Source organism: Sodiomyces alcalophilus, assembly GCF_042370955.1.
Source record: "Sodiomyces alcalophilus JCM 7366 unplaced genomic scaffold ACRALscaffold_1, whole genome shotgun sequence".
In the NCBI taxonomy this organism is placed as follows: Eukaryota; Fungi; Ascomycota; class Sordariomycetes; order Glomerellales; family Plectosphaerellaceae; genus Sodiomyces; species Sodiomyces alcalophilus.
In genome coordinates, this window is record NW_027263532.1 from 1,647,105 (window position 1) to 1,670,348 (window position 23,244).

The window sequence follows — 23,244 nt, forward strand, 5'->3', positions numbered from 1 at the left end:
GAGCTCTGCCAATTTTTTTTTCCGTTTTGCAACTGGCGACCTTTGGACCCACTTCCCAATTGGCACCATTTGTGGTTTATTAGAAGTGGGACCGTAGTGCTGTGTGGACACTTCACGCGACCAAGCCTCGGATCAGGACTAACGATTCCCCGAACATTGCATGGCCACGAGCTCGTCGGCCGTGGACCTTGTGCATGACAGAGCCCCGAGCTAGACGGCTGGATCCATCAGCATACGTGAATACATCCACCGTCCTGAGCGGAGCTTGACAGTTGTCCTCGATCCTTCCCAGTATCATCCTTTCTGATATTTTACTCGGTCCCATATCTCAACACTTCCGAAATGGAGGGTCTTTACTTCAATGTCAATAACGGGTAAACGCGCTCTTCGTCCGAAACCAAGTCCCGCAACTAACATGGGTGCAGCTACGTTGAAGGCATCGTTAGAGGATACAGGAACAGCCTCCTGACGGCCGCGAGCTACAGCAACCTAACACAATGCGAAAACATCGATGGTTTGTCCAGCTGAACCTCCCTTCCCGTACCTTGGCTGACAGTGGCTAGACCTCAAACTTCAACTTGGCCCTGTGTATGGCGACTTTCTGAACAACCTCCCTCCCAACCCCTCGACCGCGGCTCTTGCGGCGAAAACAACAGACAAGCTGGTATCCGAGTTCCGCTATGTACGCGCCAACGCTGTGGGCACGCTTGCCACATTCATGGACTATGTTACGTACGGCTACATGATCGACAACATTGCCCTGCTCATCACCGGCACCCTGCACGAGCGCGACACCCGCGAGCTTCTAGAGCGCTGCCACCCTCTAGGATGGTTCGAGGCGATGCCCGTCCTCTGCGTGGCGACAAACATTGAAGAGCTTTACAACAGCGTTCTCATCGAGACCCCTCTCGCACCCTATTTCAAGGGCAGTCTCAGCCACCAAGACCTCGACGAGCTCAACATCGAAATCGTCCGCAACACGCTCTACAAGAACTACCTGGAAGATTTCTACAAGTTTGTCAACACCCACCCGGAGATGGCCGGCACGCCCACTTCCGAAGTCATGTCCGAGCTTCTCGAGTTCGAGGCGGACCGTCGCGCCATCAATATCACCCTCAACTCTTTCGGGACCGAGCTGAGCAAGGACGACCGTAAGAGGCTCTATCCCAGCTTTGGCAAGCTGTATCCCGAGGGCACCTTGCTGCTCTCGAGGGCGGATGACTTTGAAGGTGTGCGCCTGGCTGTCGACGGCGTCGCCGACTACAAGAGCTTCTTCGACGCGGCTGGCCTCGGCGGCGGTCTTTCGGGACCCGGAAACATGAGTGGAGGCACGGGGTCCGACAGCAGGAGCCTGGAAGACATGTTCTACCAGAAGGAGATGGAGATCTCCAAGCAGGCCTTTACCAGACAATTCACCTTTGCCATCGTGTACGCTTGGGTACGACTTCGAGAACAGGTAAGAGGCAGACATCCAGCAACTTGCAGACTTTTGATTCTAATCGTGTCTACAGGAAATTCGCAATGTTACCTGGATCGCTGAATGTATCGCCCAAAACCAGAAGGAACGGATTGATAACTACATCAGCGTCTTCTAGCCACGATATCTTTCCCTTAATGCCCTACCTATAGAATACGATATTACCACCATCACAGATTTCATTTAATTACATCTCCTGGTAATGGGAGATTGCGGCGCAACTAAGGTGGGCAGGTAGCCCGGGTTGTTTGTGACTTGCGAGACGGAGGAGGTATTGTTTCTTGATGAGCAGCAGCAGCAGTAGTAGCATGCATGCATATTGTACATATTGGGACAAGGTGGAATCTACAAGTTATAAAAACAAAGATCTTTCCAATCTTACAGGGATATTTGCTTCTTCCAGGTCGCCGGGGTGAGACCCAATGTCTCCAGCATATGAGTCCACCTCTCGCTACCCCGTTCCTTCCTCTCCATGTACCTCAGCAGCCGCTGCCTCTTGTGCAGGAGCACGCGGAGGTTCCGCTTGTTGTGCTTATCCTTGTAGCCTCGGTTCTGGCCCAGCTCCTGGGCGAGCTTCCTGATCTTCACCGTCAGGATGGCGATTTGCACCTCGGAGCTGCCCGTGTCGGGGCCACAGCGCTCGGGCATGGGGTGGGGGTTGGTGTCGATGGAAGCAGGCTTCGGCTTCAGCGTCTTGTCCGTATTGTGACGGCCAAAGGTCTCGACGCAGCGCCGAATGTTGGCGTGCCGCCGCATCTTGGAGTTGGCATTGTCCATGGAGACGATTCGGTTCATCGCCTCGACGGCCCGCTTGTGTTTCTCTTCGTGCTCCTTCTCCGCCAGCCGCTCCGCTTCCGGGTCCACGAGGTCGCGGACTGCGCTCCTGACGGGCTTGGAAAGAATGTAGGCGTGCTGGATGGCGCCGTCGAGCTCTTCGCGCGTCAGGAGGTTGTTCAGGATATGCGGCGAGGTCGGTAGGGCATAGGGTTCCGATATGGGGTTGCCGTCTACGTCCTTTTCGGGCGTGGACATCTTAGCCTGACCGGCCGAGTCGAACGACTCGACAAAGGGCGTGGGAATGCCATGGACGGGATCCCCCCATTTCGCGTCGCGTTCTACCTTGAGTTCTCCTTGCCGCTTGACGTTGGCGGCCTTGCGCTGCTGGGCTTGTTGCCACCTGTAAGGGTCGAGGCGCTGGCGTCTCTTTGCTTCTTTCGCCGAGATGTTTGCAGTCTGGACAAGGGGGAGGAAATTCGGAGTCGCTGGTTTCGCCGCTGGCCGGAGGCATACTGAAGGATTGGTCGTTAGCAACTGCTTCGTTACGAATACGAACAAAGTGTACGAAAGGCGCCTTACAGCTGAAAGAGCTTAGCCTCTGAAGGGATTGTAATCTTGGTGGCATGGTGTCTGGATAAGAACCTCTCAAAAGGCGAGCACCATGCACCATCAATCGAATCGACTGGGAACAGGAGCCATAAAATTTCCAGATGGACGGCGGTGCAAGCTTAGCTTGGGGATGTGGAATAACTATTCACCGAGATGGCCGTCTACTCAGGTACCTATGTACTTCGTAAATGAAGACTGGCGTCAAAAGTCAGGTGACCCTGGTGGGCATGTTGCGCGGTAGGTACGTACCCCTCGGCACTAGACCCAAACCCGCCTTAGTGCAAATCAGGGCACACACATTTTGGGAATTTTGAAGCTACTCGCGAACTTTTCCCACCACCCACGACCGACTGATTGACTACACGAACTCTTTGCGCCGCGGCAGTCCATCTTCTTCCCTCCATTCGCCCTCGTCCTAAACCGCTCAATCCTACGAGGAAGAAAGCAAACTGCTCTCAAAATGGCGCCCTCTAACCTCCCCGCCATCTTCAATGCCACCTCTCAGGACATTGAGATGCTGCTCGCAGCTCAATGCCACCTGGGCAGCAAGAACCTCCAGCTTCACATGGAGCCTTACCTCTGGAAGACTCGTGCTGACGGTGTGAACATTATCAACGTTGGCAAGACCTGGTATGTGGTTTCTTGGACCCTTGCCCATCTCTTGTGCGAATAGTTGAATCGGGAGCCGCAAAAAGAACATGGCAAAAAGTGAAAGTATTCACTAACCCCCACCAGGGAGAAGATTGTTCTGGCCGCTCGCATCATCGCCGCCATCGACAACCCCGCCGACATTTGCGTCATCTCCGCCCGTCCCTACGGCCAGCGTGCCGTCCTCAAGTTCGCCGCGCACACTGGTGCCGTCGCCATCGCCGGTCGCTTCACCCCCGGTTCGTTCACTAACTACATCACCCGCTCGTTCAAGGAGCCCCGCCTCATCATCGTCACGGACCCCCGCACCGATGCCCAGGCCATCCTCGAGGCCAGCTACGTCAACATCCCCGTCATTGCCCTCTGCGACACCGACTCGCCCACCGAGTTTGTCGACGCTGTCATCCCCACCAACAACAAGGGTCGCCACGCCATCGGTCTCATCTGGTGGATGCTTGCCCGTGAGGTCCTCCGCCTCCGTGGTACCATCTTCAGCCGTGACACTCCTTGGGACGTCATGACTGATCTGTACTTCTGTATGTTTCCCTTTTCTCCCGCCTCTCTCGATCAATACTGGACTTCATATAAGAGGAAGCCTTGGGCAATCAAAACCAAGAAGCATAGATCTAACCACATTCCAACACAGACCGCGACCCCGAGGCCGAGGCCGAGGAGAAGGTCGAGGAGGAGAAGCTCCCCGGCGTCGAGGAAGAGGGTGTCGTCGCCATCGAGTCCGGCTTCCCTGCCACCGGTGCCGATGAGTGGAGCGCTGCTCCCGCTGGCTTCACCGGTGCCGGCGGCAACTGGGACGGCACTGGCGATGAGTGGGCCGCCAGCGGCGCCGCTCCTGCTGCTGCCGCCCCCGCTGATGCGGCCGCGGCCCCGGCTGCCGGTGGCGAGTGGGGTGGTGAGGCCACCAAGGACGGCGCTCAGTGGTAGGAATCTGGTGCTCGTTCTGATGCCGAATCCGCTACCGCCGCCATCCACCCGGAGGCATTTGAAGAGACTGCCTGGTAGACGACGACACGATGAACAAACGACGGTTGTTTCTTGCCATTAACCCCTTATCGCAACACACCTCGACCGAGTCTATCATCATATCTGTTTGCTATGCCAGCAAGGGCGCATCCTTCTCGTGAAGGAGTGAAGGGGAAAAAAAAGGTGGAGGGATTTTTCTAGGGTAAACTTGGACGCACTAATGAGGGAAAGATATCCGCAACTGGTTTTCTGGTGATGTCGGTAGATTTGTTCTTGAGTCTCAGTCTGGCGTGCATGCACCAAGCCGGGGAGGGGGAAAGCCCTGTGTGTCCAAAGGGGTGGACTTGACCGTTATCCCGCTCTGGAAATCTCAGCTTTTAAGTATCCCCGAACATTCGCAAAGGAGCCTCCTTGACTGTGAATATGCAGTGGCGCTTAAGAACCTCGTAAGACATACCATGTCGCTGGCAGAATTTGTTAGGTCTTGATTGTAGTCCTGCTACTGTGACGGCACGCCATGGAACGAGGTGTTCGTCTTAACCTCCCATGTCCAAGACCATCTCAAATATCGGCGTCTGTGTCAACACTTATTAAATATGCACAGCACCACAAGCAAGCAAGCGGATACATATGAGGAGTACGGTTATCATTGCCTCTCATTCTCCTCAGCTCTAATGCAGTATACGAGTAAGGTATTGGGTATCGATCGTATTCCATGTCCACATCTCTCCTCTATTCATCTCCCCTCCCGTCCTGTCTCTTGAACTGCTCACCCTCCTCGTCTTCCCCCTTGATCCTCCGTGCCGCTCCAAAATTCAATGAAAATGGACTCAAAGGCCATTCGCTCGCTTGGCAAAAGGGAGAATGATAACAACATATAAAAAGGAAAATAGGACCGGGGGAACTTCATGGGTATCTACTCGAATAGAAAAAGTCCATGTATCCAGCCTTCCGAAACACCAAGACAATAAGGAGATGAGGAGCACAACTGTCGGTCGTGCCGAGACCCTTTCGCCGAGGAAAGTAACGCCGATGTAGAGGTATCGCGTAATGTAAAAAGAACGACGGGCTAAGGAGTGAGTTGGCTCGCAACGCCGTCGGATAATATGATCGTCATGACGCGTTTGATGCAGGGTGGCTGTCGCGTTATCCATCTCCCCCAATGAACCCCTTTCCATTGCGTTGGAGGCGTAGCAAAGCACGTCTGCTTGTGGGTTGCGGTTCGCTTGGAGTTGATTAGGAAATGTACGAGACTGTACAAAGTCGGATGTGGGCGGAATGCAGTCTATCTGGGCAATCATGTGTACAGAGGGCGGCTGATCTGGTAGACGCCGGTAGAAATCAGGTCGGTAGGCCATGGTGCGGCCTGGGTATCAGTGTGCGACGGAAAGTAAAACGAGTGTAAATAGTTGGGACCATTCATTCTCTTCATCCTGGAAGCGTTGCCCGGCTTATTCCAGACTCTGGGAATGCCTCCGAATCTCGTCGTCAGACAGGGCGCTCATCCAGAGGCATCGCTCCGTGAGCCCTTCCACAGGCTGGAACTGATACAAGGTGCTAGCCTCCAGCAGCCTGAGGAGCGTCTTGACGATGGCAGCCGCGTAACGGCACCGCTCAAAGTTGACCAGAGGCGCGGTGGTGGGCGAACTGGCAATCTCGGACGGGCGCTGGGCATTGAAAAGGAGGTCATGGGTGTAGATGCCCACGAACGGGATGCAACCCGAGTCTGAACCGCCCTCCATCTCGGCGCGAAGGTTGTAGAAGTTCCGCGTCGGCGACAGGAGGCTCTCCAGCTCGCTCAGGGTCTTGAGGTCGTGCGGCGGCACCATCTCCCACGTCTTGCAGAGGCGGGCGATTTCCTGGCTTGTCAACGCGATGGTGATCTGACTCATGGTCGCAAAGTTGCGGTGCCGTCGACAGTGAGCCGCGACGTGGATGAGCTTGATGATGCACCTGACACGCTCCTCCATGTTCCGCGTGAGAACAATCTCGCTGCAGGCCCACTTGACCATGATGTTGAAACGGGCAATGACAACCTCGACGCTATGCGCGTCAGTGTTGCGCAAGAAGTCGACCCAAGACCGCGAGTCGTTGCTCGCCGCGTGCTTCCAGTTCATCTCAATCAGTTCCCTCCAGTCGACCTCGTTCAATGCATCTTTTTCGATGAGGGTGAACTGCTCTGCAAGCACCTCGGATTCGAAGGCGAGGATGAAAGGCAGGTGAACAGAGAAGAAATTCTTCGGCAGCTCCCCGTCACCCGACTGGGCAGGGCCATGGCCGTCTTGTGCTTCCGGCCCGGCGTCGTTAGGCCCCTTGGGGTGCTGGAGTGCCGTGGGTGTGATGTCAGGGGTAGGAGGGAGCGGTTTGCGCGGTCGGATCTGATGATCATAGAGCTGAGGAACATTCGCGGTCGAAGGGGACATCTGGAGAGCCTGGAGGAGCGTCATGGGAGGGGAAGGGGGCCGGCTTTCACTCGCGTAATTCTCGGGTTCGCCCAATGGGTGTAGAGGCAGCTTCCGTCCCACCGGACTCTCAGCTGACGGAGCAAAGACGTAGCCTGCGCCATCCTCCGAATCGTACGCATCCATGGACAGTTCGGAAGACAGGTCTGTGCCTTCATCACCGCTATCATCCTCCAAAAAGGATTGTTGGGTCGCACTTGGCGGTGGTTCGTAATCATGGTCTGGAGCCTCCTCCATGCTCCTCGTCTTCAAGACAAATTCGTACGACGAGTGTTGGGAACCGGTGGGCAGAGAGGCGCGGGGTGTAGGGGTGGGTGAGAAGTCTTCGGATCCGAACAGGACAGATTTGTCTCGCCATTCGCTGGTTTCGGTTTTACTCCGTCCATCGTCCGTGAAACCCCGCTCTAGGAGAGGAGTGGACGAGTAGGAGACTCCTGAGTTATCCGACAGGAACGACCGCGCTTCTGTATGTGGTCGTGTTCGCGGGACATGGAGGGCGTCGGTGTTGAACAGGGACGAAGCATCATCGTGCCGTTCTTCGCGCTCATCATGATGACTATGGTGATATTGGTGGTGGTGGACGACCGTGTCATCTCCGTCGCCAACATGGAGATGATGGTGCTCGTCCTTCATCTCCCCGTCGTCGTCGAGGCCCTGATGTGCATCTTCAGAGACCAACTCCTCCGGCGAGGCTTCGGGAGACGGCTCGGACGGCACTATGGAGAGCTTGAAAGTCTTCTTCTCGTACTTCCCTTCCAGCTTCGCGAGTGCGGATTCAACACCCCCATCATCATCGTCGTCTGGAATCTGAGCCAGTTTCTGGGCTTCGGCTTCGAACGACGGGCGCATAACGGGCTTGGACGAGTGAGAGATGAAGAGCGAGGTCTTCCACTTCCCAGGGTGATCGGGGGCCACGGCGCCAATTGAGAACGTGCCGCCATGATCTGGCGAGAACCCGCTGGACGCCACGTCGACAAATCCGCTCGACTCATGGTCGGGGCTCTGCAAATACGAACTTCGCAACGACTCTGAATACGTCGTCAATGACCCCACCGACCGTGACCTAGACAGAGGCGGGGCATTGAGCTCGCCGACATTGGTAGCAGCCCGCAGGTTGCCTCCGGGTCTGCGTCGCAATATCCGCAGAGGCTGCGGAACGGGGTCCTCGTGGTTATCCACGGTGTCGTCAACATCAGCGACTGAAGTCCCAGTGTAGGTGGTCGCATCAAAGCTCCTGACGGTGGATTCGCGAGTGAGACCGGTTCGGATAGAAGCAGCAACATGTCGATGCAAAATCGAGTTGAGGGACCGGTCGGTCCTGGCAGACCTCTGCCGTCTGTGAAAACCCGCAAATCCCGACACGGGATGCCGGCTTTGGCTCTGGCCCTGGTCCTGACGACTTGCAAGGCCCATCGAAGGCTGCGAGGGTACGTCGGACAACGGCCAAGAACCATTCTCAGAAAGGCGAGGGCTATGACCGTGTCCCAGAGTGGCAAGGTCGGGCACGAACGGAGGAAGATTATCGGACGATAACGATCGGCGAACAGCGCGTTGGGCGGATGGGGGCTGTAGCTGCTGGGTGATCTCTGCCGAATGGTCGGGTGGCGTGTTTGGCGGCGTAGGGTCTGCGTTCGTAGGCGGCTTCATGCCATCGTTCATCTCTCCCGTTAGGTGCGCGACCGAGCTGTGAGTGCCAAACGTGGAGCTCGGCATGCCCGGGAGCCCGGAGGCGAGTCCAGGCAGAAAGGTGTCATCGACAATAACGATGGACTTGCTACCCGTGGGTGATGCCAGTGTCGCTCATAGGCCTCATCTGATCGTCTAGATGCGAGCCCGGGAGGGGCAAGTTCCCAAATACGTCTGCATGTGGCTCCCTATACGCCTCTGAGAGGTCGGGTGCGCCATCAGGGCTAACACCGTGCAGGGGCAAACCACCGGGGAGATCTCCTGGCTCCAAGTCCTGTCTCTCAGCCTCGGCCGCCGCATCCTCCCGGATGGCCTTGTCGAAATCCTCTGCGATTTGGGCTCCAAGGAGGTCGATGCGAATCGGTGGAGCAAGGTCCGTCTGACGAGCACGACCTTGTGGAACGACGGGGGTTCCGGGGAGACGGTTCGTCGTGGCACCCCGAGGACCGAGGGTAGGGATGTTGATGACGCCTCCTTGGTTTGGGGATACTCCCTGGCCTTTGGTACTCAAGGCTCTCCGAACGCTACCAATCAGTTTCCTCATCCCTTGACCAGACATGGCCGAGCCGGTGCACTTCTCGCCGTCCTCGGTAGGTGCTTCAAAAATGGTGGTCTGTCGTTGCCTGTTTCTGTCGCCCTTGCCAAGAGGAACGATCTCGACGAACGGCCGACCCGGCGGTAACAGATTTCCCCTGACCAGGCTGCCGGGAAAGGGGAAGGACGGGGTGTGTTCGGTATCCCTGTGCGAGCCCGATTTACCCGGGCTCGTGTGCGTCTTCTCCCTCAGAGAGTCGCTCAGGCTTCCGTTTCGCTTATGACCGGGACTAGGTCGCGCGCGTTTTCCGGACACGGCTCGGGGAGTCGTGGCTACTGCTGGTGCGTTCGAGTGGGCGGAATTGGAAGGGATGGGATGCACGGCAAGTGGGTGGTTGGCACCGAACTGTTCCGTCCGCGAGATCTTACCAGGGAAGGAGCAGGACAGGACATCCACACTCACAACGCTTGTGGGAGAGGCTTGTTGCCTTTCTGGCTCGTTGGTCTGGCCTTGTTCGGGGGTCGTTGGCCGGTGGCCGTGGACTTGCGAATGGATGACGCGAGTCGGACTGCCGGCGTTCGCGTGGACTGTTGGCTCTTGCCTGGATGCCTGGTGACTAGGCGCAAATAAAGTAGATAGACGGAGGGGCATGTCAGCCTTCTCCCAGAAGGACGGATCAAGGCTGGGACTCCGGTGGCCGGCAATGCCACCCGGTGCGATGGGCCCATCAGGTCCTCGAGAAGCGTCGAACTCGGGACCATCCCAAAACTGGGCGCAGACCCGTCTCCAGCATTTCTTAAGCTCGGCCAAGATCTTGAGCTGTCCCTTCCGGGCCACGGCATCCTGAGATAGCTCGTCCACCAGATCATTGAGCAGGTTGCAGAACGACACCCTGAGAGCGTAGTCCACGACAAAGTCGTCAACGAAGTAATTGAGCATCCAGTGACGGATGGCGACGAAGGTGCGGACCCTGACCACCAGGCCCACCTCGTCGTCTCGGTCAAGCGCCCACCGAAGACGCGCCATCAACATCTTGACTAGACCCGACGGCTCCATGAAGGTTCGATAGGTGAGGAAAAAATCCGAGATGAGTTCGTAGTCGAGAAAACTCGGAGAGGTGATCTCGGCCACCAATCGGGGTGGAGTAGCGGCCGTCACAGCGCCGTTAGGAGAATATCGGACAATAGTCTTGTCATCGCATGCCGGCTGGAAAGTGAGCGAATCGAACATGGCTGGCTCTACGACTACATGGGTAGAAAAATAGGTAGATCGGTATGGTGCGGGAAGTCGCGGCGACCGGACAGGAGGAGACCTGATGGCGGTGAAAGACGGCAGGCGGAATTGGGGGACGGTGATGGGGCTTGGCCTCTTGGAAGACCGCGAGGTGGCAAGAGGAGTCAACTCGCCGGTTTGGGAATGCAAGAAGGAAACGTTGCTCGATCCTGGGAACTCCTCGGTGGGTGCATAGCTAGATCCTCTGAAGACTGGCGTTCCTCTCAGCGTGAACCGCGGGTTGCCTATGCGCCAACTGGGGATCTCAACATCCATGAGCGGGCCCTTCTGCGGATCTCCGTTCTCCATGGTCTTTGGTCTTCGCTCGTCGGCTGGCCTGGAGATGACAATCTTGAGTCCCCCGGCGTCGGAATCTTCAGGCGTCGTAGAATCGGAAAGAGCACGTCTATGGCCTGTCGGTCGCCTGGTAGGACCTGGGAGACGTGGGGGGAGGACGGTGGCGGGTGTCGAGGGTGCGGGCGACCAAAGGCCGCTGGCGAAGTCGTCGAGATGTCCGTTTTGCAGGTTCTTTTCGGCGAGGGTATCGAGATGGGCTGTCGCAGGAGGGGTCATGGGGAAGACGAAATGTGGTTGGGGGGTTCTCTGGTGAGGTGGTCGAATAGATGGCCTGGAGACTGTCAGATCATATTTTCAAATAGTTGCAATCAGGGCAGTCCCAGCACAGCTGGATTTGTTCCTTTGGATATTCGGCTGTTACGCATGCTTATAGCCAAGCTGGGAAGGTATCCCAAGTCGGAGAAAGAAAGAAAGAATAAAGAATAGAAGATCGGAAAACGGCTGCCTTCCTTACCTCAAGTATATGCGTCCGTTATTGCCCACGTTAGAGACGGTAAACTGTCGGCCATCGCGGCCGGCCGAGCCTCCATCGGGAGTAATATCCGCCTTGTCGCAGCTTCCATCCCCCCTCGTGCGCAGTGTCAGGTTCTTATCCTCTTGGGACCGTCGCTCGGTGATGGGAACGAGGGGTTTCGCAGCCGCTGCGGAAGCGGTAACGCGGCTCTTGACGTTTCCTCTGGCTCCTCCTGACGGGTCCGATCCTTCCTTTATAGCCAAACCGACAGGTTTAGGCGGCGAACCTCTCTTGAGCCTCGCATCTTGTAGCATCTTTGCGCGGGGACTTAAAGAATGGGCGGTCGGTTGCGCTGGGTGGCGCTGGGGGGAGGGATGGAGGGTGGTGCTCATGCCGGTGGTCGGGGTGGTTGGCGAGGCTTTCGTGGGCGAGCCCGTGGCCTCTGGCCGCGATACGGGTGGGTGGTGCAGAGCCATGTTGAGCGGGCACGGCTCGCTACAAAGACTAACAGTCACGACAGGGTCGAGTCAGCATGTTGTTGTGGTTGTGTTTGTTGTTGTTTTTTGTCGTTGTTGTGTTTTAAAGAGGTTGCTCGAGTACTGTCGGTTTGGGGTGACGTTCGCGAGAAACGGTCGGCAGATGAAGGACGTGTTTAGGCGTAGCAGCAAGATTTGAAAGTTGTGTTCCGAGCTCCCAAGTCGGCACCGCAGCTCTCATGCGGCGTAGGATCCACAGCTTGCAGCAAGATGGCACAGTGGGGGCGAGGATGGGGCCGGTTCGAAGGGATCACGTACGTACACTGGTCAGCGCCATACAGAAGCGTGCTTTGGCGGTTTGCTGGCTGGAGGCTGTGACTGTCGCTGTCACTGTCGACAGGAAGATGCCAGTCCTGGCAGATGAAAAGGATGCAGATTCAGGAGAGAATGGGGCCCATCTGCCGTGACGTGGAACGCGTGGATGGGTATTGCAAGTCGTAGGGAAAACTCGGGGCCGTTCGCGAAGGACAGAAAACACACACGCACGCACGCGGCACGTCCTGTCTCGTCCAGTATCCGATTCACTCGGACAGATATTCGTAGATCGGAGAACGGGGCAAGGAAGGCGGGGGTGCGGGAGGGACTAGGCTAGGAGAGAGAGAGGGGAATGAATGAGGTCGAACGAGGCAAGATACAGGCCCTCTGCTGACTCGTGAGGTTGGTACCATAACTGGAATGGGATGGTGTTGGGGGATGTGGCGGGTGGTCTGTGAGGCGGCGGCGTCTTGAGGAATGAGCGCAGAGGTAACCGAGCGAGTGGCAGGGACGATGGGGCCGGGGATCACTGATCATTAGAAGGCCTGCCTTCCTAGCTCTTGGCGAAGAAGAGCTCAAGCATCGTGGGCGGGGCCGGGGGGTTCGTCGAAAAAGGGGCAACACAGTGAAGTGACAGTGGTACGAGGATGTACCGGGGCTAGGACTGTTCCCAGCGCGTGACCGCATACTTTGAGTGTACTGAGTCTACCTAATGTAGTACGTCTTGCCAGCAAAAAGTACCGGACACCCTACGAAGTACCCTGACCCTGCCTGTACGTTGTATGTACATGTGGCCTCTCGATAAGGGCTTCGGCACGGATTGTAGCCTGGTCAAATTGATGATTCATGTCGACTACGTTGTACGTGGAATTATTTTAAGCGATTTGAAAATACCTGTCGATCATTATGCACTAATTTCTTCTAGCACCGTTCTGTCAGAACATTGTGGGCAGCATCTCCGACTATTCTGAATTGCCCGTGCCATGCGTCCGACCTCGGTCAATGCGTTCGCCCTGATTTCCACTATTGAAGCCAGAAACCAGTTGACCCCCTTATCAAGGGAGGATGAGAGGAATCATTCCCTCCATTTCGTCAGTCCCCTCGGCCATCGCATTTACAACGTACCCGATACTCCCTCAGCCATGAATCCTGCCGGATTACTTGCCAAAGACGTGGTTGAAAATACCGGCAACTACCGCGCCGTGCTATTATCTTTGCTATCTGGGTAACACCACAGCTGCATGTTGTGCGTGCTTATGCATATAAATATCATGTACAGCGGATGGATGTACAACGTACGGATAGGAAGTTGTACAACGTACAACGACTCCTATGTCGGACGACCCTGTTCCTGCCGAATTCTTTTTATACATCACCCCATGTCCAGGGGTCGGTTCGAGCACACTCCCTCTCCGTCTACATACCCTCTAACCCCTGTTTAATTGTGTGTGGTGTACTTGCGGATCCAAATACACCAATAGTATCGCGATAATAAGAGGACAGAGTACAAGTAGGTACATCAAAAGAAGGCATGTTCTATGCGGAATACAGGGTTTTAGATGTACCGAACAAGGGGGACTAAGTACCCTATCAGTCCAACTTGTAGCTCCTTAACGCGGTATTGACGTAACTGATATCGTCCTTGCCCTCGTCCTTGCCCTCGACCTTCTTCTCTTTTTGGGACTGCTCGAGGACCGGACAGTTATTTTAGCTGGTATATCGCTATTCGAACCTGATACTAACTAGGGATTAGAATCGGATCCAGGATTAATATATAACGTACGACGAATACGTTATATAATATATATACATACAACGTAGGTAGGTGATGTTAGTAAAGGTACGTTTCTTTAGCCTTTTTGAATTTCCTAAAAGGGTAAACCGCGAAAGTACCTTTGACACAATAAAACAGGGGTTATATGGTATATCACAAAACGAAGACTAGAATCGGAGAAGAAACTTAACCCCTCCCGAAAAAAGGGAGAAGTCCCATCCGGGGAGGGGTTCAACCAACAGAGGCACAGGTCTCCAAGCCTCGAGTTAAAATACATATATATTCAAAAAGGAAAAAAAAAAAAAAAAAAAAGAAGACGCAAAAAAGCGCGAAATTAACCGATTCGGCAAATGCCGCCAACACTTCGCCAAAGGATGGACTGGCGGCTCCTACCGTTATTCCTTTCCCCTACCCCTACGGTCCTAACCGAGACTCGCCGGATTCTCATCCGCGACGATGTGGCTGGCCGCCAAGTTCCCAGCAACCTGGGCCGCCGCTGGTTGGAGATTACTGCCCAATCCGACCCTTCTCCTTACCTCTAACTTGCGCATCATTCAACGAGATATGGTCGGTCGTCCGTTTCGTCTAGGACCAATGTTGCAACACGAAGAAAGTCTAGCGATCAACAGCCACGGAACCTCTGAAAGAACACGTAGTGTACAACGTTCGGTCGACGGGACGGGACTAGACCAGACCAACATCTCCATATTCGTAGGGGAGGAGGCAATTCCCCAATATCCGGTTCGATGTCGAGATCAAGCTGACCAACGGCCTCAGTGCCATCTTACTATATGTATGGCCCGTATCTTGGGCAAGTCCCGAGTCAGATGATCACCGTTCCATGCTGGGTCCTGGGGACTGTGCCCATCCGAGTGCCGGATCTTGTCCTCTTCTCCACGACCATCTCGCTCTCTGCGGCCCTATGGCCCAACGGGACCAACGGGAACTCACATGCACCCTGACAACGTGTACACATGTACGTTGTATGCCGGTAGGTGTAAAGGTAAATTGTTTGCATGAATAGTGTAAAGTGGTCGTGACGATCCAAGTGGGACCAAGCAAACATCACTCTAGAGCGCGGCACAGCCTTGACGTTGTTGGGCCCAGCAACTACCTTTGTCCCCGTCATTAACTTGTTTGCTTGGGATCACTGGGTAGTAGTCCAGGGAGGCATACCTCGTATTCAGCCCAGAACAATGAAAGTAGTAAGGGGAGATGAGATGGTCGGTTGAATAACATATGGGGTCTCTCTGTCAGTCCCTTCTGGCCATCACCCTGGGCAACATCTCTCGCCGACGTCCCATCACTCATTCATCACATGCATTCTCTCATAATATCCTCCATGGCCGCTCAAAGGAGCGTGGAAGCGTCCAATTCTACCCGTCTAACTCGTTGCTTAGCCTTACCTAAACACTGAGAGTAATTGTCTGTCTCACACATCCCCTTACTGCTGCGCCTGCTTCGTGCTTCAGAGAATAGACCCAGGCATTACACTCATTAACTGCTTGCCCCCCTTGGGTACTTCATATCATGGTGGCCCACTTCTCATAGGACTATGCCAAACTACTGTCACGATACTAGGCGAAGACAGCTGGAAAAGGGATATAGACAAGGACAACCATTTGAGCGTGGGCTCGACTTCGAAAGCGTTTCTGTATGTCTATGTTCATCACTATATGTAGTCATAAACCCGTCCCCTTGCGCCCAAAGCGACGCAGAAAATGCAGAACCTCCCAAGGACCAAAAGTTCAAACATGGAGCCAGAGGTGGCCTAAGCATCATCCATCGCCACGTCGCTCGCACCCATAGCCCCAACGACCCTGCTGATGAAACTCTCGGCCATGCTGGACGCTTCTCCACGGGCCGCCTCGATCTTGGCCTCCTCGATGCACTCCAGCACCGTCTTGATGCCAATGCCAACCTGCTTCGAGCCCGTCTCGGCGGAGATGGTGTTGATAATGTGGCTGACTTGGCCGGCCTCGAACAACCCGCTCTCGAGCAATAGGGATTCGAGGTCGCGCAGGTCCGCCACGGCAGGGACGGGCACCTGGCGGCGACCAAACAGCTTCATGACGCCCAGCATCTTGAGGACGGTGAGTTCCGAAGTCGTAACGAAGACGAGGAGACGCCGGCCCTGCGCGGTGTTAGCATACGAGAATGTTGGCACAAGAGAAAAATAAATTACCTTGGGAGGTTCCGACTGGATCAGAGACATCAGCCGGTCGAGAATAGTGTTGGAAAAGCGCGGCCCAATCGGATTCCACTCGATGAGCTGCTCAAAGTTGTCGAGGATGAGGATGCTGAGCGGCGACTTGTACGCATCCGAAAAGATTTTAGACAGGTAGTCCTTCTTCCCAAACTCGTCCCGGAACGCCGTGAGGTTCTGCGGCGACACGAGCTTGACAAACGGGTACTCGGAGCGCATGGCAATGTGCGCCGCCAGGGCCGTCTTTCCCGACTCGGGCGGTCCGTGGAACAGGACGGCCATCCTGTTGAGGACCTGCGAGTCCTTGAGCGTGTTGACGTAGCTCATGCCCGTGCGGATGACGTCGTCAATGTGGCGCCCGTACCGGATGATGCCCATCTTGACCGAGCGCTCCAGGTCGTCCTCCGACACGCCGTAGGCCGGCTTGACCTCGGTCAGCGCCGCCAAAAAGTCCTCCATCTTGATCTTCATCGACGCCACGTCCGATTTCATCTTGGCCAGCTCGCCCACCTCGGTGTGGCGGTTGAACGCAAACGACGTCGCCGCCTTGACGACGCCGGCAATCTCGGCGCCCGAGTAGTTCTTGGTCTGCGCAGCGAGGGATGCGACGTCGACGGCCGGGTCCAGGATGTCGTTGTCCCGCATCTTGGACGTGTGGATCAAAAAGATCTCCTTCCGGCCGTCCTCGTCCGGCAGCCCAATCTCCAGCTGGACCTCCAGGCGGCCCGGCCGCAGCAGGGCCTCGTCGATCATGTCCTTCCGGTTGGTCATGCCGATGAGCAAAATGTTGTTCAGCTGATCCACGCCGTCGAGCTTGGTGAGCAGCTGGTTGACGACGCTGTCGCCCACGCCCGTGCCGCCGCCAGCGCCCGATCCTCGCTGCTTGCACACGGCGTCCAGCTCGTCGAAGATGATGATGTGGAGGCCGCTCTCGTCGCCCTTTTCCTTGAATTCCTTCTCGGCCTCGGCGAACATCTTCCTGACGTTCTCCTCCGACTGGCCGACGTACTTGTTCAGGATTTCGGGTCCGTTGACGATGACGGGCTTCCTGGCGTTCAGCATCGACCCGATTTGCCTGGCGATCAACGTCTTGCCGGTACCGGGCGGCCCATAGAGGAGGATACCCTTGACGTGCTGGATTCCGAGCTTCTCGACGAGCCGCGGGGGGAAGACGCGCGAAGCGAAGGCTCGTCGGAAAATGGTTCCAAACTCGTCGCCGAGACCGCCGATGCCCATGTCCTCAAACTTGAAGTCGGGGGCAATGATGGCGTTGGTGTTGCCGCGGTGTTCGGAGGCCTTTAGGTTGATCTCTGCCCCGGGCGCTTTGAAGAATGCCACCCTGGTCTCGGGGGTGAGGACACCACGATCGTTGGGGTCTCGGGACGTGGCGGTCCCGGAGGCGTCGGTCATCAAATCAAGGTTGACCAGACCGACCGTCTTGACGACGATGAGGAGCGGAATGTTGTTGACATCCATCAGAATCCTCTCTCCCGGGGCCAAGACCTGGCTGCCGTAGGTCTTGAGGAACCGCGGCGCCAGGTCGTCTTCGTCGTATGTTTGGGACGACGTCCTCTTCGCCGAGGCGAAGCTCACCTCGACATCCACCGAGCCCAGGTAGACGTGGCTACCTTGGCTGAAAGGGTTGTAGATTTCGCCGGTAAACTGATCCGTCATGCCAATGTTGCACCATGTCCGCTGAGGATCCGACAAACTGATAGCTCCAGAGGGGAAACCGTCGACAGGTTCGGCGGAGACGACGTACTCGCCCGCGGGTACGCCGCCTCGAATTAGAATGTATAGATCGGAGCCATCGTGGTTGGGGGGGAAGTCCATCGGTGATACAGCGCACCTAGTAGACGGTTGTCAGCATGTTGTCCATTCCATCAGTCGCCCGCGTGTCTGGAATACGTGTGGCTCTCTTACTTGTTCCTATAAATCAGCTGCGATTGTAGAGTCTTGTCGGCAACCTTTCCAACTTGCAAAGGCACCCGGCGACCTCCGCCGCCACCGCCGCCTGTTGGAGGCTGTGCGGGTGGTTTCTCGTAGCTTGACGGCATTCCAGGTGACCGTGGAGGGGGCTGCCCGTAGCCCTGGCCGCCGTAGCCTTGGCCGTATAAATCTCTGGCGGGTTGGTCTCGCGTGGGCATGGCTCTCGGGTTGGCACCAGGCAAGCCCATCCTACCCTGACCATATGGCGGGGCTCTCGACATGGCGGAAACGGTGACGTGGATGAAACGAGGGGCCTGCCGTGGGGACGAATGTAGAGACGAGGCGTTGAGAATCGGAAATTCGAAGGGATCGAATGGTCTATAGCGCGCCTGAAGCTCTATGAAAGGGTATGTGAAGGGTATGTGAGTAGTTGTCTCCGGGCTCGGAGTTGGGGGGCGTCAAGTCGGTGTCGAGTTGATACCGGTACTCGTGCATACCGGGCGGGCGACAGTTACCACGTCAGTCAGTTAGGTGCCTAGCCGAAAGCGGTTTAGCGGAGCTGGTGGCGGATCCGGGGGAGGTACCTTGGGTACCTCCTGTCCAAAGCCCGGGCTTCTGGTGGGAGCATGAATTCTCTCCAACTCACCCAACTCTGTACGAAGTACAAAGTACTCAGTAGGCCTCAAGCTTCAGCCTCTCCTCCTATAAAATCCATCGCCACGCCGGTAACATTACTTTCGAAACAGGATTTCCCTCTCATCCGACTACTACCTACCTAGTACACGGATCAATATTTATGAAACCAAGGTGTCCGAACTGATCCTCCTAACCCCACAGGCCACCAGATTGGATCTCACACACCATGCCTCTGTAAGCGCCTTCTCAGTAAGCTGTCAACGAGATGATCATAAACCACGTACTAATCTTATCCCCAGTCATCTTCTGCACAAGAAGTCGTGGCACGTCTACAATGCCGATAACGTCGCTCGCGTGCGGCGCGACGAAGCGGCCGCGAAGGCCGCCGAGGAGGCCGAGGAACAGCGCATGCAAGAAATCGACGCAGATCGCCGGCTAGCCATTCTCCGCGGCGAAGTGCCACCACCGCTGCCACCGTCCAGCTCTAAACCGGGCCCCGAGGCGGCCGACGAGATCCAGCCGCGGGGAAAGGAGAGGTCCTGGGGCGCCGAGGGTGCAGGCAGGGAGCGCAAGAAGCGCAAGCGCGCGGGCGAGGATGACACGGATTTCGAAATGCGCATTGCGAGGGAGCGCACCGCCATTGCTTCTGCTACTGGCGGCGACGACGACGACTCAAGGCCCGTCCGGCGGAGCAAGGCCAGCGATGCGCCACTGGTGGACCGCAATGGACACATTGACCTCTTCGGCGCGGCGCGGGAGCATGCCGTCCGCTCGCAGAAGAACGAAGAGGCGGAACGAGAGGCGGCCAAGAAAAAGCGGGAGTTGGAGGATCAATACAAGATGCGGTTATCTAATGCGGCGGGCAAGGAGGGCCTTGCAGCACCGTGGTACTCGAAGAAGGCAGAGGCCGGCAGAGAGGCCGGCATGGGGACGGCATTTGCGGAGGACCTGGGTAGGGACGTGTGGGGGAACGAAGATCCCGAGCGCAAGACGCGTGATGCGAAGAGGATAATGGCAAGTGACCCGCTCGCCATGATGAAGAAGGGTGCCGCCCAGGTGAGGGAGGTGAAGAAGGAGAGGGCAAAGTTCGAGGAGGAACGACGGAAGGAACTAAAAGAGCTGCGCCGGGACGAGAAGCGAAGGGAAAGGCACAGGAGACGGGAAAGACGTGATAGAGATGAGAGGCGACTCGGATAGGAGGGAACGGGACCGGAAACGATACCATGATGAAAGGGAGGATGATAGGCGACGAGATGAGAGAAGGGAGGATGATAGGCGACGAGATGAGAGAAGGGATCGACACCGCGGAGGAGATGAGCGCAAGGAACATCGTCCGTCGTCATCCCGGCGCAGCGAGGAGAGACGGGTGGGTGGTCACCACGAGCTGTCACGACACGATTAAGTCGATTTCTACAATGATACCCCATTTGCGACTGTTCCAACGCGCCTTTATAAAACGGATGGACTTGGCCATGTTCGGGGCATGTTTCTTACCGGCCAGCTCGTGCCACCGTTCCATGTAAGACGGGATAGACATGTAAGTAGGACCGGTTGTTCCGTTACGAACTGACCAGTATGGTGCGTCAGCTTTGGGGCTGAGCAAAGCATCATCGAGCTGTCTCGTGATAGATTTCTCACTACTGTATACTCTCTCGAGCTTGGGATGGTCGGAAAGCAAGGGAATTCGCTGTTTGGACGGGGACGGGTCGTAGTGCATGCCACCTGTTGGTGCAATGAGATTGCAGGTGCCCAATATCTATAGCCCCGACACATCGACTCAATGGGCAAGGCATAAGCAGGAGCCTAGGGGAATTCTAGACGTCTTCTTTCTGAAGGCTGCGCGTACTTGCGGAGCCAAGCGAGTCCCACTGTGGCACAGTCAATGCTAATTGCTACTTCTTGGAATTCAAGATATAGTTCCCGCTGCCTAAATGGCATTAGCGCTGTTGGGCTTCGGTTGACGGCGGTAGTCGCTGTGGCAAGGCTGATGGAGCACGAAGGTCTGTCAACGGTAGTGAATGAATCGGCCTTGTTGATCCGCTGTACGGATTCATGTGTGTAGTCTACTCGTTAGTCGGGCGCTAGATGCCAGATAGGACTGTTTGCAAAGGAGCAGAATATGGAATTTGATGGGCACCCAGAGTGCAGATTGTGACTGCTGCCTGCAGGTCGTGTCGCGATCCGGTTTGCTACGAGGGGTGCGGAGCTGGCGACCCATGATTCTGACATGCGAGGATGAATGAATAGGCTGAAGACGACAGATTGAGTATACACTATGAATTTCTGAGTCTCTAGATCGACAAAAGTGAGGCCCGACAAGCGCTGGTGCTGGCTTTCGCCCGGTAGGAAGCACTGCCTCCATGGTCGCATCGCGATATTGAACCCGAGTACGTTGTAGGTACCTACGAAGTAGAGCCGTCGCTGGATCCTCACGTGCTGCCGCGCCGCACGGCGTTTGGACAGTAAGCAGGGGGTTAGGAAACACACAGCCCCGCCCCTTCAAAAGGAGGTCCATATGATTGGACGCATTCCCCTAGTGGGCCTCGGTACGGAGTATTTTGTACATCCGCCAAGCCTCCTCAGACGAGGCATCGCTTGGCAACCGTCACCCCAGATCAAGTCCCCGTGAACTTATCCCTACGAAGTACACTGAAGATCGCCCCCAAACACCTTCTTGTCCCAAACATCAGAGAGTACAAATACCCGCCGTCGTCCCCTTTCCCCGCAAATCCATCCCCCAGGACAACTGAATGCAACTTGGCATGCCGTACTTGGCACCCACTGATAGCAACAACTCAAACAACACCACTTCAAGCGCCAGACCACTCTCACCCACCGTCATCATGAGCGCCCCCGCGTACGCCGAGCAAGGTCGCTCCTCGGGCAAGGCGCCCGCCCTCAACCACGAGCCTACCGATGGTGGTTTCAAGCCCCAGCAGCAAATGACCGTCCAGCCCCCGAGGAAGGATGACCTCCAGCGCAGCTATGCCACTGTGATCGATGCCGATGCCAACCCCAAAGGCTGGTACGGCACAATGAGTATGTAGCTTCGATTCGTCCCGCCCGTCCCTCAACGACCCCCTCTGCATGACGCTGGCCAGTTTGCTGACCGTGTCACCCTCTTCCCTGCAGTCAACGCCATCGGTACCGTCGTCGGCACTCTTGGTGCCATCCCGTGCTGTATCATCTTCCCAAACCCCTACAAGCATGTCAACCAGGGCCACGTCGGCTTGGTCACCAAGTTTGGAAAGTTCTATCAGGCCGTCGACCCTGGCCTGGTCAAGGTCAACCCTCTCAGCGAGAGACTGATCACCGTCGACGTCAAGATTCAGATTGCCGGTAAGACCACTCGCTTCGGGCGCCCATCGGACATCTGCTAACCCAGACTCGTAGAGGTCCCCCAGCAAACCTGCATGACCAAGGACAACGTCACCCTCCACCTCACGTCGGTCATCTACTACCACATCGTCTCTCCCCACAAGGCCGCCTTTGGCATCTCCAACGTGCGCCAGGCCCTCATTGAGCGTACCCAGACCACCCTCCGCCACGTCCTCGGTGCCCGCATCCTCCAGGACGTAATCGAGCGCCGTGAGGAGATTGCCCAGTCTATCGGCGAGATCATCGAGGACGTTGCCGCCGGATGGGGCGTTCAGGTGGAGAGCATGCTCATCAAGGACATTATCTTCAGCCAAGAGTTGCAGGAATCCCTCTCCATGGCCGCCCAGAGCAAGCGAATTGGTGAGAGCAAGATTATTGCTGCCAAGGCCGAGGTATGCTCTTTTTTTCTTCGTCTCTTTTCCCCGCTTCTTGTCTTGCAACACCTCAACGCGACGCGACTGACACAACCTAGGTCGAAGCCGCCAAACTCATGCGCCAGGCTGCCGACATCCTCTCCTCGGCGCCGGCCATGCAGATCCGCTACCTCGAAGCCATGCAGGCCATGGCCAAGTCGGCCAACAGCAAGGTCATCTTCCTACCGGGCGCCATGCCCGACCTGGGGCAGTCCTTCCAGCCCGGCAACGCCGCGGGCGAGTCCAGCGGCTCTCGTGACCCGGCCGGCGCCCATGATTTTGGGAGTGGTGACCCCGGTTTCCAGACCGCCATGAACGCTCGCATCGTCGAAAACATTTAAAGTGCTACCTGTGTGAGGGCTCTTGTATTGAGTTCTCCAATTCGGCTTGATTCATTCTCGCCGCCTGCTGCTTTGCCTGGCCGGCCATCACCTCGCGGTGTTCAGCCGTTGCGTTGCGGTACGACTAGCTCAACATACCTTCGTTCTCAGGCACGACTGCCTTGACGCACGCCCACCAACGACATTCCTCGTTGGGTTCTGTTATGTTTTATTTCTTTTTTTTTCTCTTTTTGTTATTGTGTGCGACGAACCTTTACTTCTCTGGTTTCCACTATACCCCGGGCAGCTCGACGACTAATGTATCAGGAAGGACACGAGGCAGCAGAAGGATGTGTGGACGGGAACTGATGAACGGGAGATAATACGTGGGGTACTCGTTGCTCCAGGACGGGCTGCCGAAGCATGACGAATTGTTGGTACGGTCAAAACAGGGCGTGTTTATACCCTTCGTTCGTTTTCCTGCTTCTTCCCAACGCGCAACGTTTTGATATTGGCAGGTCCCTTCTGGGATACGCCGCCTA

General features: G+C 56.2%; 8 protein-coding genes across 8 annotated transcripts; 5 read left to right on the forward strand and 3 right to left on the reverse strand.

Annotated features, from left to right (window-relative positions):
• Positions 1-342: 342 nt before the first annotated feature.
• On the forward strand, positions 343-1,595 carry ACRALDRAFT_2093010 (uncharacterized protein; the record flags this gene model as incomplete). Its single annotated transcript, XM_071022613.1, has 4 exons — positions 343-374; positions 426-514; positions 564-1,456; positions 1,512-1,595. The coding sequence occupies 4 exons, from the start codon at positions 343-345 to the stop codon at positions 1,593-1,595; spliced, it is 1,098 nt and encodes a 365-aa protein (XP_070878833.1).
• Positions 1,596-1,855: 260 nt separating this feature from the next.
• Positions 1,856-2,879, reverse strand: ACRALDRAFT_1067470 (mitochondrial 37S ribosomal protein uS15m; the record flags this gene model as incomplete). Its single annotated transcript, XM_071017450.1, has 2 exons — positions 1,856-2,766; positions 2,834-2,879. The coding sequence occupies 2 exons, from the start codon at positions 2,877-2,879 to the stop codon at positions 1,856-1,858; spliced, it is 957 nt and encodes a 318-aa protein (XP_070878834.1).
• A 319-nt stretch (positions 2,880-3,198) lies between these two features.
• Positions 3,199-5,085, forward strand: ACRALDRAFT_1046815 (40S ribosomal protein uS2). Its single transcript, XM_071015468.1, has 3 exons — positions 3,199-3,493; positions 3,599-4,047; positions 4,158-5,085. The coding sequence occupies exons 1-3, from the start codon at positions 3,324-3,326 to the stop codon at positions 4,448-4,450; spliced, it is 912 nt and encodes a 303-aa protein (XP_070878835.1). The 5' UTR covers positions 3,199-3,323; the 3' UTR covers positions 4,451-5,085.
• Positions 5,086-5,940: 855 nt separating this feature from the next.
• On the reverse strand, positions 5,941-11,731 carry ACRALDRAFT_2023935 (uncharacterized protein; the record flags this gene model as incomplete). Its single annotated transcript, XM_071020175.1, has 3 exons — positions 5,941-8,721; positions 8,810-11,072; positions 11,256-11,731. 3 exons carry the CDS (start codon positions 11,729-11,731, stop codon positions 5,941-5,943), a joined length of 5,520 nt encoding a protein of 1,839 aa, XP_070878836.1.
• Positions 11,732-13,029: 1,298 nt separating this feature from the next.
• Positions 13,030-13,560, forward strand: ACRALDRAFT_206101 (uncharacterized protein; the record flags this gene model as incomplete). Its single annotated transcript, XM_071021952.1, has 4 exons — positions 13,030-13,248; positions 13,284-13,334; positions 13,434-13,490; positions 13,528-13,560. 4 exons carry the CDS (start codon positions 13,030-13,032, stop codon positions 13,558-13,560), a joined length of 360 nt encoding a protein of 119 aa, XP_070878837.1.
• Positions 13,561-15,288: 1,728 nt separating this feature from the next.
• ACRALDRAFT_1039014 (uncharacterized protein) lies at positions 15,289-18,422 on the reverse strand. The gene is made up of 3 exons (XM_071015118.1): positions 17,950-18,422; positions 16,006-17,875; positions 15,289-15,954 (listed from the first exon to the last, which is right to left on the reverse strand). Exons 1-3 carry the CDS (start codon positions 18,234-18,236, stop codon positions 15,592-15,594), a joined length of 2,520 nt encoding a protein of 839 aa, XP_070878838.1. The 5' UTR covers positions 18,237-18,422; the 3' UTR covers positions 15,289-15,591.
• A 194-nt stretch (positions 18,423-18,616) lies between these two features.
• ACRALDRAFT_1079210 (uncharacterized protein) lies at positions 18,617-20,072 on the forward strand. The gene is made up of 2 exons (XM_071018878.1): positions 18,617-18,825; positions 18,891-20,072. The coding sequence occupies exons 1-2, from the start codon at positions 18,818-18,820 to the stop codon at positions 19,786-19,788; spliced, it is 906 nt and encodes a 301-aa protein (XP_070878839.1). The 5' UTR covers positions 18,617-18,817; the 3' UTR covers positions 19,789-20,072.
• A 1,461-nt stretch (positions 20,073-21,533) lies between these two features.
• ACRALDRAFT_1026223 (uncharacterized protein) lies at positions 21,534-22,723 on the forward strand (the record flags this gene model as incomplete). Its single annotated transcript, XM_071014784.1, has 4 exons — positions 21,534-21,630; positions 21,724-21,930; positions 21,985-22,361; positions 22,442-22,723. 4 exons carry the CDS (start codon positions 21,534-21,536, stop codon positions 22,721-22,723), a joined length of 963 nt encoding a protein of 320 aa, XP_070878840.1.
• Between the last annotated feature and the right edge of the window lie 521 nt (positions 22,724-23,244).